Below are 13,103 nucleotides of genomic sequence, written 5' to 3'. Positions count from 1 at the left end.
CGTGTCCTGGGTGTAAGCTGCAGCGCTGGTAGCTCACCAGAGGATTAACCCCACGTCTTCCGAGTATGATGAGCACACAGAGGAAGCTTATGGAAGGGCAGTTGGTACTGGTGAGGGTTCCCTGGAGCACGAAGTGCTTGAGGAGCGTGAGGAGGTGGCCAGTGGGTGAATGTGCTTCCCTGCAGCCTGGGTTCAGACGCCCGGAGCGTGTGTAGCAGAAGGTCATGTTCATGCAATCCCAGCGTTCTTAGAGGGTGATGGGAGCAGAGGCAGGAGGGTCCCTGGGTGGTCGTGGGCAGCTAGCCTGGCACACAGCGGAGGACAGCTGAGAGGCCTGTTCTCACACAGGATGGCAGTGCTGATATCTGCGGTTGTTGTTTGACGCCACGTGAGTGCTGTGGCGTGCACACTCCCGTCATACATGTATACAGAAGAAGCATTTGAGCTGGTCCTCGAACTGGGGCAGAATAGGTGGCCAAAGGCCCGGAGGCACAGGCGACATGGGTCCCCGTAGGCGGCTCATTGTGGACTCTGCTGTGAGGCCACACTAACGGAGGTGGTTGAGGATGTGAGCAGCCGTGGTGCGGTTAGGAGTCTTCCTGTTCTGTTCTGAGATCCCCTCATTCCAAATGGACATTGGCCGAATCTCCACAGTGAAGATACCCCAAATTGTCCTCCTTACTTTTACAACTGCACTCACCATCTGCCTATTATGGACTCCAAAATTATATTATGCTAGTTTTGAGCTGTTGGAATAAATTGCCACACTGTTTAAATCAACAGAAATTATTGGGCGTGATGGTGCACATCGGTAATCCCAGCACTTGGGGAGGCAGAGGCAGGTAGGTTGCTGTGAGTTCGAGACCAGCCTGGTCTACAAAGTGAGTCCAGGACAGTCCCCTCACAGTTCTGGCTGCTGAGAGTCAGAACGGTGCTTTCTCTGGAGTCCTAGAGAGAGTGCACTTCCAGGTTACTGACATCCTTGGGCTCCGATCACGTCACTTCAGCCTCTGGCTTCACATTTCTCTTCTGGACATTCATTGCTGCTCTCATGTCTGTGTGAATGCTCCTGCCTCTTTCTTAGGAGCGTGTTGGGAGTCATTTTTGTAAATCTGCTAGTCCTGGCTCTCTCTGTATTGCTAAATCAATCCCCTTTTCCAAGGGAGGTAATATTTGCAAAGTCTGGGGATGAAGACTTGATGCATTCGAGTGACTGTTTAATTCCACTGCTTGTGCTTATGCTGGAAAATGCACAGTCCTGCCGGCTGCATCATCTTCAGCAGTCTGGTGCCAGCGGTGACGCCTGTGGTGGGTGATGTGTACATGTACAGCGCGTGCATGGGCGTGTGTGTGTGTGTGTGTGTGTGTGTGTGTGCACACGTGCACATGCGTGCACATGCGTGCACGCGAACTTGTAACTGTGCTCTTTGCTGGAGAGTGAGGCAGTCTTCTTTAGGACTTAGGTGCCCCAGAGCAGTCCAAACACAGAAGACAGGAGGAGGACAGCTACCATTATCGTAAGTGTGGGAGAAATGATGGTGACAGCCTAGGAGAGAGTCACCTCGCTCAGACCTGACAGAGCAGGGCTGGTCCAGAGAGAGCACAAAAAAAACCACAGCGTGAACTGCACAGTGGGCTGCACAGGGTGTGGGGGAGCCGTTGCGCAGCTTTCTTTGGTGCTTTGGTCTGGCTTTTCATGGTGATGAGCTTGGGAACAGCGGTCCTTAACCTTCCTGACGCTGCGAACCTCTCGCACGGTTCCTCGTGCTGCGGAGAGCCCAGCCACACAATTATCCTGATACTTGATAACTGTAGTTTTCCTCCTGCTGTGAGTTGTGCTGTTTGAGAGCATTATTTCCTTGTAAACGGGCTTGGAAAGAAGTCAAGTGGAGGGGCAGCTGGCGTTTCTGACAGAAACGTGTGCTTGTGCCTAGACCTGAGGACCCGGCTCGTTGAGGGCCCGCAGCTGGTTCACATGTCGTCCAGTGTTGTCCGGTCCTCACCGAGCATTTGCACTTGACACAGCTGAGCAGTTCCTCCGTGCTCCCGGAGACTCTGCGTGCCTTTTGTTGACTAGAGAATTTGGGGAAGGGTTCTCTGTATGTGACCGCGCATTTCAGCTTCATACAAAGAGCTTTCTTGACACTGCTGACTCGACTTCTTCACGCTTAGAAATTAGCCTCAGTAGAGTCTGAAATTAAGCTGAGAGACTCCTTAACACTGGAAGCCCTGGGCAGGCAGGGATGGCGGGCTGAGGCTGAAAGCCAGGTCCATTAGGTGTTAGAGCGGGTGTAACCGCTCTGGCTGCTGCGCAGCCACAGTTGCTAGGGTTTCAGAGGTCCTGCCCCTCCCAGGAGGCTGGGGAGTGTGGGGTCGTGGACCACTCCTGTAGACCGAGACAGATTCCTACCACCGCTCCCTCACTTGGTGTGAACAAGTGTGGAGGTTTCCATGTCGCCTCGTGTGACCCCGTGGCTGGCTGTGCAGCGGCTTCCCTGGGTGGCGGTCCCAAGTCCCGGCTCAGCAGCCAAGGCCTGTTGGAGCCCACCACCACCCCAGGCTCCTTTCTGAAAGGAGTTCAGACTCTTCGCCTCTGTAGCGCTCTCCTCACCTCCAGGAAGACCTGGTGCTGCTGTTCCTGTCTTTTTGTCAAAATAATGTCATTTTCACTTGAAAACCTCCACTCGGCGTCCACTCGGGTCTCCCCCTCACAGGCAGTGGCGCCCAGTGCAGGCGGTGTGGACAGAGCGTGGACACAGGGCGTGTGCCGGGACCTACATACGGGCCGCACTCTGCGCCTCTCTGGTGGACTGAGCTGGCCCTTCGCCAACCGGATCCCGGCCTGCTTGGGTGGGCACAGGGCATTCCGTGCTCTGGGGCTTCTCCCGCTGTGTGCAGGCTCAGGCGGTAGATTTTATTTCCTGCATGCAATTTGTCCATTTGTTATAATTCATTCTTCCAGCTGTTGCCAGGGGTATTTGAACTAGGGTAAAAGCATAAATGCAGGGTATGTGCCAAAGACCCAGGGAAACCAGAAGTCAGCAGTGGGTAACTGCCCTCTCAGCACCAGGGTTAGCTCTGGGAGTGACGCCAGTTAAAGGTCAAGGGCAAATTCAACACACACACGCCTTCACATGGTAAATGCTAGATCTTCTATATCAGCCTTTACTGTGTTGAAGAGATCAGCTAGCAAATTTTATACTGTATTTTCTAAATTCAAATGGATTTGCTGTTGAATTTAGGGTCCACACGCGCAGCATGTGAAACAGAAGGTCACTGTGTGTAGCTGTGTACCTGTGTGTAAATGTGTTACTGGGTGCAGCTGTGTAACTGAAACAGAGGGTCACTGTGTAGCTGTGTGTGACTGTGTGTAACTATGTAACTGAAACAGAAGGTCACTGTGTAACTGTGTGACTGTGTGTAGCTGTGTGTAGCTGTGTGTAGCCGTGTGTAACTAACTGTGAAACAGAAGGCCACTGTGTGTAGCTGTGGCGGAGTGCACACTTAACTGAGTAGCAGCTCCTGCGCACGGCAGCGTGGGCGACACTGGGGCAGTGTTTTCAGCGAGACGTGCTTACAGGTAAAATGAAGCGTGTGGCGTGGTGCCTTCCAGACTTGTGAGTTACGAAGTGCAGGGCCGCCATCTGGCGAGTGACTTCACGCCCACTCACAGAAGAAGAAAGCTTGTTTTCAAGAATTTTAGCATGAAGTTAAAATTTATATTGTTAACAGTCAGACGCTTTAATCTCAGAGCGTATGTGCCAGCTTTCCTACATGCCTGGTTGTTACTCTCTCCTGGCTGCAGGGAGGTGGCGGCTCTGGCCCCGGCCTGTGAGCGGCAGAGTGCGCAGAGTGGAGTCCTAACTGTGTGTGTTCCCCTGCTCACAAGGCGAGCGCTGTCCACGGGTGGCCTGCCTATACCTGGGGCCGAGAGGACAGTGTGGGTGCCTGTGCCGAGACCGTTTCATGTGGCATCAGAACCCGGGAGCTGTGGTCCTCCGGGGACGGGGCAGAGCGAAGGCTCGGCCTCATGTCCCTCCCCGCCCTTTGACCTTTGACAGGAGCATCTGATTGAGAATGAGGTGTCAATTCTGCGCCGAGTGAAGCACCCCAACATCATCATGTTGGTGGAGGAGATGGAGACGGCAACTGAGCTGTTCCTGGTGATGGAGCTGGTCAAGGTAAGAGGCTGGTGGTCATCTCCAGGCCTGCAGTGGCAGCGGGAACCTGCTCTTAAAGTGTCCCACGAGCTCCGAACTTCATAGCTCACTCTCATTCACTTGGTGCGTGGCCCTTCATCTGCTCCAAGCTCACGTGACGCCCTTATCTCACAGGACTGAACCGTTGGCATTTCGACGCTTCTCTCTCCTCTTTGTCCTGTAGGGTGGGGATCTCTTTGATGCAATTACTTCTTCAACCAAGTACACGGAGAGGGATGGGAGTGCCATGGTGTACAACCTGGCCAGTGCCCTCAGGTACCTGCACAGCCTCAGCATTGTCCACAGAGACATCAAGCCCGAGAACCTTCTGGTATGTTCAAAGTCTCTGTTCTTTCATTTTCAGCTCATGCTTCTTTCTGTTCTTTTAGAATGATTGTAATACTATGAAAACCATCATATACAAAAGAATTGTGACATTTAGAGTGTAAGACAAAACCACAGTAATGGAAAGAGGGTGAGAAACTCTAAGAACCAGCAAGTTCAGGCTGGGTGGGGATTTTTCATGCATGCATTCCTGATGGGCTGGATGTGTGCTTTGCTTTCCGTTAGAAAGTGCGCTTTCACTGGCCTTTGATCGTGTCAGCCTCCTGCTATGACGAAGGAACGGAACGCCTGGCATAATCCGTGTGTAAAGAGAAAAGGGTTTTGGGTTTGGGCTCAGAGTTCTGGGAGTTGCAGTCCAGTATAGGTGGACCCATTGCTTTGGGCCTCTGATAGGTGGTGGCAGCTCTGAGGGCACGAGGCAACTGCCCAGGTCACCACCCAGGAAGCAAAGAAAGGGAGGAAGGAAACTTGGGGCTTTGAGGGCACAAACCTCTGCCTGCTGATGGTTCCACACCCCCCATATCGCTGCCCTGGGCATCAAGACTCTGATACAGGTGGGTCTGGGGCACCTTTGACCTCTAAATTCACGGCAGCAATGCTAGCTGGAAGAGAACACAACCGTAAAGTGCGTAATTTGAGAATGAACCGGGACAAGTAGAGGCATATGGGTGAGAGGCAGAGCAGACGGGCTCGTGTGCACACGGGCTTTCAGGGGCACCTTTCCTCTCAGCTTTGCGGGGGACGCGGTGTCCCCAGGCCTTGAACGTGTATCGTGCTCTACAGAAGGAAACGTATTTTCTTTGGTGCGTGGGGACCTTGGTCCATGGGTCACAGTCTGTTTTCCCAGCCTCCTGACCTTTCATGACCTTTCTCTTCTGACTCGGCAAGGCACTCACCGTTAACCCATGCTGAAGCCCTTCCTGCTGGGCTGTGGCCTCTGTCAGGGGCTGAAGACTGGCTGAGCTCCTGCCTGTGTGCTGCTGCACTCGGCTGCTCTCCCTGCCTCGGCAGTCACAGCTCACCAGCAGCCTCACCCTCCTTTTCTTCTCCTGGCCTCATTCGTAACGTCCTGTCCCGCTGTGGCCAACCTCTTCCTCTTGTACGACACAAGCGTGTTGCACCTTTGACTTACCGCAGAGCCTCCGAGCCCAGTCGAGGCCCCTCTGCTTTCTGGAGTTCTCACAATGCATCTCTCCAGTGTCCTGACAGTGCCGCGTGGTGGCCGTGTGGCTGATACCCGGGGGTGGCTCTCATGGTCAGCCGGCCAGCTGCTGAGTCATTCCCGCCAGCCTTGGGCACCGCACAGGTGATTGTTAGGAGGAATGTGTGGACAGCCATCCTGGGCTTTCCTGTCTTCTTTTCAAAATTCATTTTTGCTAACCCGCCTGGTAATGCCATTCATCTCTCTCTCTTTTTAAAACATTCTTCTTTCATTATTGCACCATGACCACGTTTCCCTTCCTTCCCTCCTCTCCCCACCACCCCCCTCCCCAGGTCTAGCCCCCTTCTCCTCCCCTCAGAAAAGAGTAGGCTTCTAGGGACATCAAGCAAGCACAGCATAACAAACTGCTGTAGGACCAGACACCATCACATCAAGGCTGGACAAGGCAACCCAAAAGGAGCAAAAGGGTCCCACAAGCAGGCAAGAGTCAGAGACAGCCCCGCCCCCACTGTTGGGATTCCCACAAGAACACCAAGCTACTTAGCCATAACGTCTATGCAGAGGACCTAGGTCAGATCCCTCCCCTCCCCTCCCTGTCCACAGGGACTTCACCACAGGTGCAGAGGGTACCTGTTCGGCTGCAGAGCAGCCTGTTACCTTGGCTGAGCAGCAGTGAACTCAGGAGCTGGCGCAGTCCATGCACCCTAGCGATCCTTGGTAATGGCCTTCTTAGCAGCAGTAGCCTCCCCTTCCTTTCCAGGCTCTTCAGGACTTCTGTTGAGGTAGAGGTCAGGCGTGCCCTCCCTCTGATGCTCATGGGAGAGAGACCACACATGTAAAACTTCCTGTCCTGTCCTAGCATGGTGAGCTCCTCTGTTGTATGGGACAGTGTCTCCAAAGCATGGCGGACAGGGCAACATGGAGGCTTCTGAGGGAGGCTGGTGGTCGGCCCTGGCTCTGCCACCACCAGGAGGCATGATTGCACAGGCCGCTGCCAGATCTGGCTAGCAAAGGTCCCAGGCATGGTGTAGGGGCTCTGGTGACAGGCCTGCTGGCTGGGTTCCTGGAGGAGGTGGCTCTAACACCATCAGCCTAGCATGCCCGCTCCTCCCCAGCTCAGGGCGTGATGCCGTCAGACGTCCTCGGTTGCCATGCAGTTCCCTGGAAACTGAGCTCCCCTCCTGCTGCAAGGAATCTAAGGACACTGTCCTCCTCCACTGCAGGGCGCTGGGGGCTGCAGCAGCCCGCTAGCAGTTTCCTTTACAGGTAACTGTCAAGAACAGTGCCGCAGGAACCCTCCTGGGTGTACGGCAGAGCTCTCTTCGTACTGCCTCCTTCTTTGAGGGATTTACACGGCTTCAGTATCCACAAAACCCTAATCTGAAGCTCAGAAGCATCCAAAGATGAACTTGCTAGGCGTGGTGGCACAGATCTGTGGTAGAGTGAGTTTGAGGCCAGCCTGGGCCACCACGTGAGAGCCTGTCTCAGAATAAAAGATATGTTTTTGTGTTGTCATGTCCCCAGGTGGAAAATTCAAAACCATGAAATGTCACTTCATATACAAAATATTAAAATCCTGCATGAAGGGATCTTCACGCTGTGTTCACGGTATACATAAAACATGGATGAATCTTGCAGTTGGTGTCGAAGTCACCTTCACGCGGTGCCTCGCTGTAGGGTATTCTACAGTCTAAGACACTGTTTCTGAGCAGCGGCAGCAGCATTACGACTGTTATTACTGTGATTACGAGATTGTGACTCGCTGTGTTCCCAAGGCTGGCACTGAATTCTGAGTTCTAGCACTGAGCTGAAACACGATCCTATCGGAGCTTCTTGAGAGGAAAGACTGTGGCTGTGTGCACCGGCGTGCTTGGGTCCAGTTTCCGTGTGTGTCTGGTGGTCAGGCTGTGGTCAGGCTCCAGGAGACAGTATCAGCTATGGAAGACACAATCCCTGTGTCGCTCTGGACGTAGGCAGCACACGGGCACCGCCTGAGGAGGACATGCCTGAGGCACTAAAATGCCTCAGACGACTGCTGCTCCCCCGTCTGAGAACTAATTCAGTTTTTAAGCGCAGCACATTCTGACGTCTGATTTGCATCCCCGTCCCTGGCAGCAGTGGCGTAACTTCCCACCCTGCCAAGGCAGACATATGGTCGCTGTGTCAGGGAGTACGGAGGTGGCCGTTAAAGCTATGAGTTATGGCCTCGCTGTGCCCTGTCATAGTTAACTGTGGGAGACCGGTGATAAATTTAGGGTTTCCAGGAGTTCGGGGACAGAGGAGAGAAGAGGTTTGGTTTCTCATAGTTGATGTCCTTCTAAATCATTACCCTGGCGTTTATTTAGAGAGCATGAGGGGTTCACTCTGGATGTGGGCCTGCACTGCTCACATTTTTCAGTCTTGCATTCTGCCAGCCGCTTGACAGAGCATCTCTCGGTGTGAGGCAGGCCATTTGAACATGGCAGGGCTGGGGCTTTCACAGTTGTCCAGCTTCATTCAGAGTCTGCACGTGCGGCTGCCTGGGTTTGGCTTTGTGTCGACGCAGAAACCGTGGCAGGGTGGCAGGGTGGCCGGGGTCCTGGCTGCCAGGCCTGCTTGGTGGCTCAGCTTCGTGGTGTGTGCCTCTGTTCCCTGTGAAATGCATGTAGCAGTTCTTTTTCTGGTTGGCCAGTGTGGTTCCAAGTCCAGTGTTGTGCTTGAGAGACTATTTAAATCTGCAGAGTTCCTGAGATACCAGTGACTGCCAGGAAGCCTTGGGAAGCTGTGTTCTCTGTAGTCAGGTTTCCTTCCCTCTCTCTCCACTTTCCAGGGTAGGCGAGCCCCGCCCCCGGCTCTGCATTCAGTTGGTAAGGCAGTGAGGGCCTCATGTCTGCCCTGCAGATAACAGTGCTGTTTAATTTTCCTCACAGATTTGAACAGAATCTCCAGCTAAGATTTAGAGGCTGTTAACATTTTTCCTGTCGTCTTCTGTGTGGGGAGGCGATGGCTCAGACAAAGCACTGTTCTGTCCAGGCCGTCCTTTCTCTCCTTGTTTAGCTGTGGAGCCCTGCCTACTTGGCTGCCGCCTGTTGCCTGCCCATTTCTGTCTGGGCTTCTTTAGTGGACGTGAAATGCGGCTTCTGACTGACCCCAGCTCTCAGCACCTGTGCGCGTTCTAAGTGGAGGGTTTACAGTACGCGCGGTTTTATGAAGCGGTCCCTGATGAGTTGTCGGCGTGAAATACCAGTGACGTCAGTGAGACGCTGACTCATGGTGCAGGCGCTTAGGAAATGTACTTTAAAATGTTCTTATCACTGCAGCTACTTAGGGAATTTTGATCTAATGTTGGGGTTTCAGCCAATGTACCGTGAAGCCTAACTCTGATGACATTAGACTGTTCTCATTGATGCTTACGGTGGAACACTGTCCTGTGTGCGGGATGGAGTCCTGGCTCTGTGACTCTAAGCTACATCATGTGCATATTCGTGTATGTTTCTGCTGTGAGGTTCACACAGTGAGAAGCGTTGAGGGTTGAGAATCACCGCTGTTGTCGCTAAGGCATGAAGATATAGCTGCGCGTGGGCCGCGCGTGGGCACTGTGTAAACACGAGGATACTGTGATGTCCTACGGGAAGAAACACTAGCAGATGAGGGCGTGTGGGAGAGCGAGGAGCCCACCAGTGGCCCTGCACTGTGCCCACGAAGCCAGGCGCCATGTCTTAGGGAGCCGCAGGCCGCTGTGCGTCCTGCCGGCCGCTGCTAAGTCGCTTCCCTGGGTGGGCAATGCTGTCACTGACTGAGAACACGCCGCCCTCTAAATGCGCAGCCTCCAAAGTTGGAAGTGCTGAAGTGAACCTCTGCCTCATTAGGAAAGCGTGGGGGAAAGCGAGCATGATAAGTATACAGAAACAGGGCCTGGCTCATTGATTTGCTCTGTGCAGCTCTTTTTCTCTGAAATTTGCTGCTTTCAAATGGACACACGAGAGACGGTGTACTTTGGCAATTTTAAGTTTTCACCTAAGGAAGGTCTGCTTGGATGTAAGCTTGTGTAATGTTATCTCCTGGCTTTTCATCTCTTCAGGAAAGTCTGCTTGGATCTAAGGAAAATTGCTCTCAATCCTGTGGTCATTGTAAGCACATGGACATGTCTGCACCTATAGGAAGCCTGAATAAATTGTAAAAAAGAATAAAAACGTAGGTTAAAGTTCCTCTCGTTGCCGCCCACAGTGCTCGTTAAGGCTGGGACCTTTTAGCTCATGTACGATTTTAGCTTTTGAAAACCTATGCAATATAGTCAATAACTTTCCTGGTAAATACTTATTAGAAAGTGCTTACTCTCAGCTACATAACATTTCATTATTGGTGGGTAGCATAAGTTATTTAGCAACCACTCTGTTAGCAAATTGGCTGATTCTGTGTTTACAAGTCATAGATACAGATATTGACAGCCTGTATTTAGGGTTTGGGCCCTTCCTTCCTTTTCTGTAGATTCTCCGCGGTAGATTATTGGGTGAAGTTCCTGTTTACATTCACGCTGTCTGATCCCAAAGCGTGTTTTCTTTTCGAGCTTCTGAGGGTTTTCCCCATGTGGTATTTATAATTTAGGCTCAGGGTGAATCTCAGTGGTAGGTGCATTGGTTAGCATAATGAGGGCACTGAGCGCAAATCCTCAGCTCCACACCTGGAGTGGAAAAAGAGCTCAGAACACTCATTCTGCTGGCAGCCCAGAAGGCGAGTGTGCAGCCCCGGTGAGCCAGGCCAGTCTCCAGGAGACCCCAGTACTTGTGTTCAGTGAGCACGATTCTGTGGGTAAGCTCTGGGCACGGGGAGTTCTCGCCTGCCGTGCCGGCGGCCATCTGTACCCGGCTGCGCAGGTAAGCGAGAAGAGCGTTTGTCAGCACCCTGGTGAGCTCCTCCCTGCAAAGGCAGAGATAACATCTTTCCAGGCACACACAGCTGAGCAGAACTCTGAAGGTCGCGCAGCCTCTTAAACTGCGGTACTCTTAGCGGAAGAACGTCCTTTTACAACGTAGAAAGCACCGAGTCTTTCCTGACTCTGCCCAGGTTCCTCTCGCGGCTGGACAAGGGCTACCACCACCAACCCCCGAGATCGCTGGCTGCTTTCTGTTTCAGGTGTGCGAATACCCAGACGGAACCAAGTCTTTGAAGCTGGGAGACTTCGGGCTGGCCACGGTGGTGGAAGGCCCTCTGTACACGGTCTGTGGCACGCCGACTTATGTGGCGCCAGAGATCATTGCTGAGACCGGGTGAGTGCCGACTCTGGCTTCGGCGTGGGTCCCGCTGCTAGGTGTTCAGGCCACCCTGGGAGGAAGGATGGGGATGGAGAGGTGTAAGCTGCGCCGTGACCTTGGCTTCACGGGGCAGACTGCTCTTGCCTGGCCCGTCCTTCTGCGCTTTGGTCTGGGCTGGGGTGGTCACTGATCACTGTCTGATGGAGGGGACGCAGATGGCTTTGTCGGTGGACAGCGCCTTCTCTGTGACACTAACGAAGGCAGCGCTTTAGCAGCCTGGCACTGCTCAGGCCCACCATTACCTGCTCTTCCTGTTTTCCAGTTACGGCCTGAAGGTGGATGTCTGGGCAGCTGGCGTGATTACGTACATACTTCTCTGTGGATTCCCACCGTTCCGGAGGTAACTACGCCTGACTCTAAATTCCCATGCACTCAGCTCCTGGCAGAAAGGACGCCATACTGGTGAATAAAATGACCAGGTTTACATAAACATGCATTTCTCTGTCTTAATGTACAGCCTGCTGGTGCAAACTCATGGTTTTCTTTGGTGGTCTGATTTTTTTTTTTAATCGGAGCTTGAACACAGGGATCTTGCACACATACTCGGCCTCTGGGCTGTCCCCACCCCAGCCAAGCTTCAGATGTGAGGCCTTCGCTTTGTGTGAGAGCTCTTTGGCCGTCCTCCCATAAAGTATGTTCCCAGCACAGACTGTAGGCTTTGCAGCTTCTCAGGCTTGAAGAAGGGTGGGTTTAAAGATCCTCGTGTGGACACCAGACTTGGCCAAGTTTTCAAGGCCTTGCTGTAGGTGTCCCTCTATTCAAGAGCAGTGTCTTAGCCTACTTGATTCTGATATAAAACTTTCAAAGTGCCCAACCTTCTTCTCATAAACCAGGAACTGCTTATGGTAGTTTTAGCCCTTCATGTAACATTTATTACCTGAGAAGTGGAATTACAGAATACTTTGGCCTTAGCTGGCCTGGAAACAAAAGCTGACACTTGGCAGCTATGTGCTGGCCTGGCAGGAGCAGAGGTGAGCCCAGGTAGACATGGGAAGGCTTGCAGCCCGGTGGGTCTGTCCAGGGCTGAGGCGGCCACGTGGTGGTTCTTCCTTTGTTTGCTCCGCCTCCTGTTCTGGGGCTGTGACTGACTTTGAAGTAGCAGTGTATCTACCAGGACCTGGTGCTTTCCTGCCTCTTCCTTCCGCCTCCCCTTCTCTCTCTGGGAAGTAGCTGCAGTGTGCCAGGTGCTGGCCTAGGTGAGGGCAACGGCACACAGCACTGTCGTCAAAGCAGTGACTCCAGTCAGCTGCCGCTGCTGGAACAGCCACCACAGCCTATGGGAACCTCGCGTCACAGTGCTGGAGGTTTGAGACCAAAGCACTGCGGCCGTGGTTCTGGGGAGGGCCTACCTCCTGGCCGTGTGCAGCCGCCTAATCTGTGAAGTGGAGGGGAAAGGGCGACCCCAGGAGCGTCTTGCTGTCTTAGGTTTTGTATTTTTTAATGATGTTGCATGCTGGGCAGGCATGTTCCCTGAGCTGTACTCTCTCTGCGGACTTTCCAAAGACACCGAGTCCTGCTCACGAAGCTGCACCCTCCTGACTGGCTCCCACACACCCACCTCCCGTTGCTGGTGCTGGAGGCTTAGGTCTTCCCGGAGGAGTTCTGAGGCAGGCACTTGGTGTTTAAGTGTTGCATTGGGTCAATGAGTGAAGAACAATTTATCTTTCCTGTCTAACATTTGTTATGAAAACTTCCTGAAAAAAGTTAGAAAGTTAAAAAAAAGTTTTTTTAATTCTCATATTTTCAGTTTGAGGTCAGCAGTGTTTGTATTGATAATTGCTGTGTGCAGAATGGCACCGAAATGTTTGTCTGCCTTTGAAGAGCTTGTGCTCTAGAGACAGAGCACAGGAATAATGAGCAGAAGCGACTGTCTGGGTGTGCGTGGTTGGCTGGCTCAGTGATGGCCGCACGTGGCCCAAGTGTGAAGAAATTACCTCCCTTGTTCAAGGCAGAAGGGAGGAAGTAGAGGGTGGATAACTGGCTTTTCCCAGTCACTTGGGCTCTGGCAGGTGGGGAGTTTTGAGGGCAGCTAATGTAGAGGGATGGTGTGCCTTCCAACGTGGGGACTGTTAACCTGGCCTTCCGCCAGGGTGAGGGCAGGGAACT

At 53.0% G+C, this 13,103-nt stretch overlaps 1 protein-coding gene across 6 annotated transcripts in view; it reads left to right on the top strand.

The window, feature by feature from the left end:
- Dclk2 (doublecortin like kinase 2) overlaps positions 1–13,103 on the top strand; it is a 118,686-nt gene that overhangs the window by 96,273 nt on the left and 9,310 nt on the right. For all 6 annotated transcript variants that reach the window (XR_002476582.2, XR_002476581.2, XM_021642332.2 and 3 more), the window contains 4 exons: positions 4,062–4,181; positions 4,384–4,530; positions 10,819–10,952; positions 11,260–11,337. Coding sequence is in view for 4 of the 6 variants with exons in the window: in XM_021642332.2 (XP_021498007.1) it covers positions 4,062–4,181; positions 4,384–4,530; positions 10,819–10,952; positions 11,260–11,337 (479 nt within the window). In the remaining 2 variants the exon portion in view is untranslated. The remainder of the gene's footprint in view (positions 1–4,061; positions 4,182–4,383; positions 4,531–10,818; positions 10,953–11,259; positions 11,338–13,103) is intronic.

Source organism: Meriones unguiculatus, chromosome 2, assembly GCF_030254825.1.
Source record: "Meriones unguiculatus strain TT.TT164.6M chromosome 2, Bangor_MerUng_6.1, whole genome shotgun sequence".
NCBI classification, from domain to species: domain Eukaryota; kingdom Metazoa; phylum Chordata; class Mammalia; order Rodentia; family Muridae; genus Meriones; species Meriones unguiculatus.
This window is presented reverse-complemented; position numbering and strand designations above follow the sequence as displayed.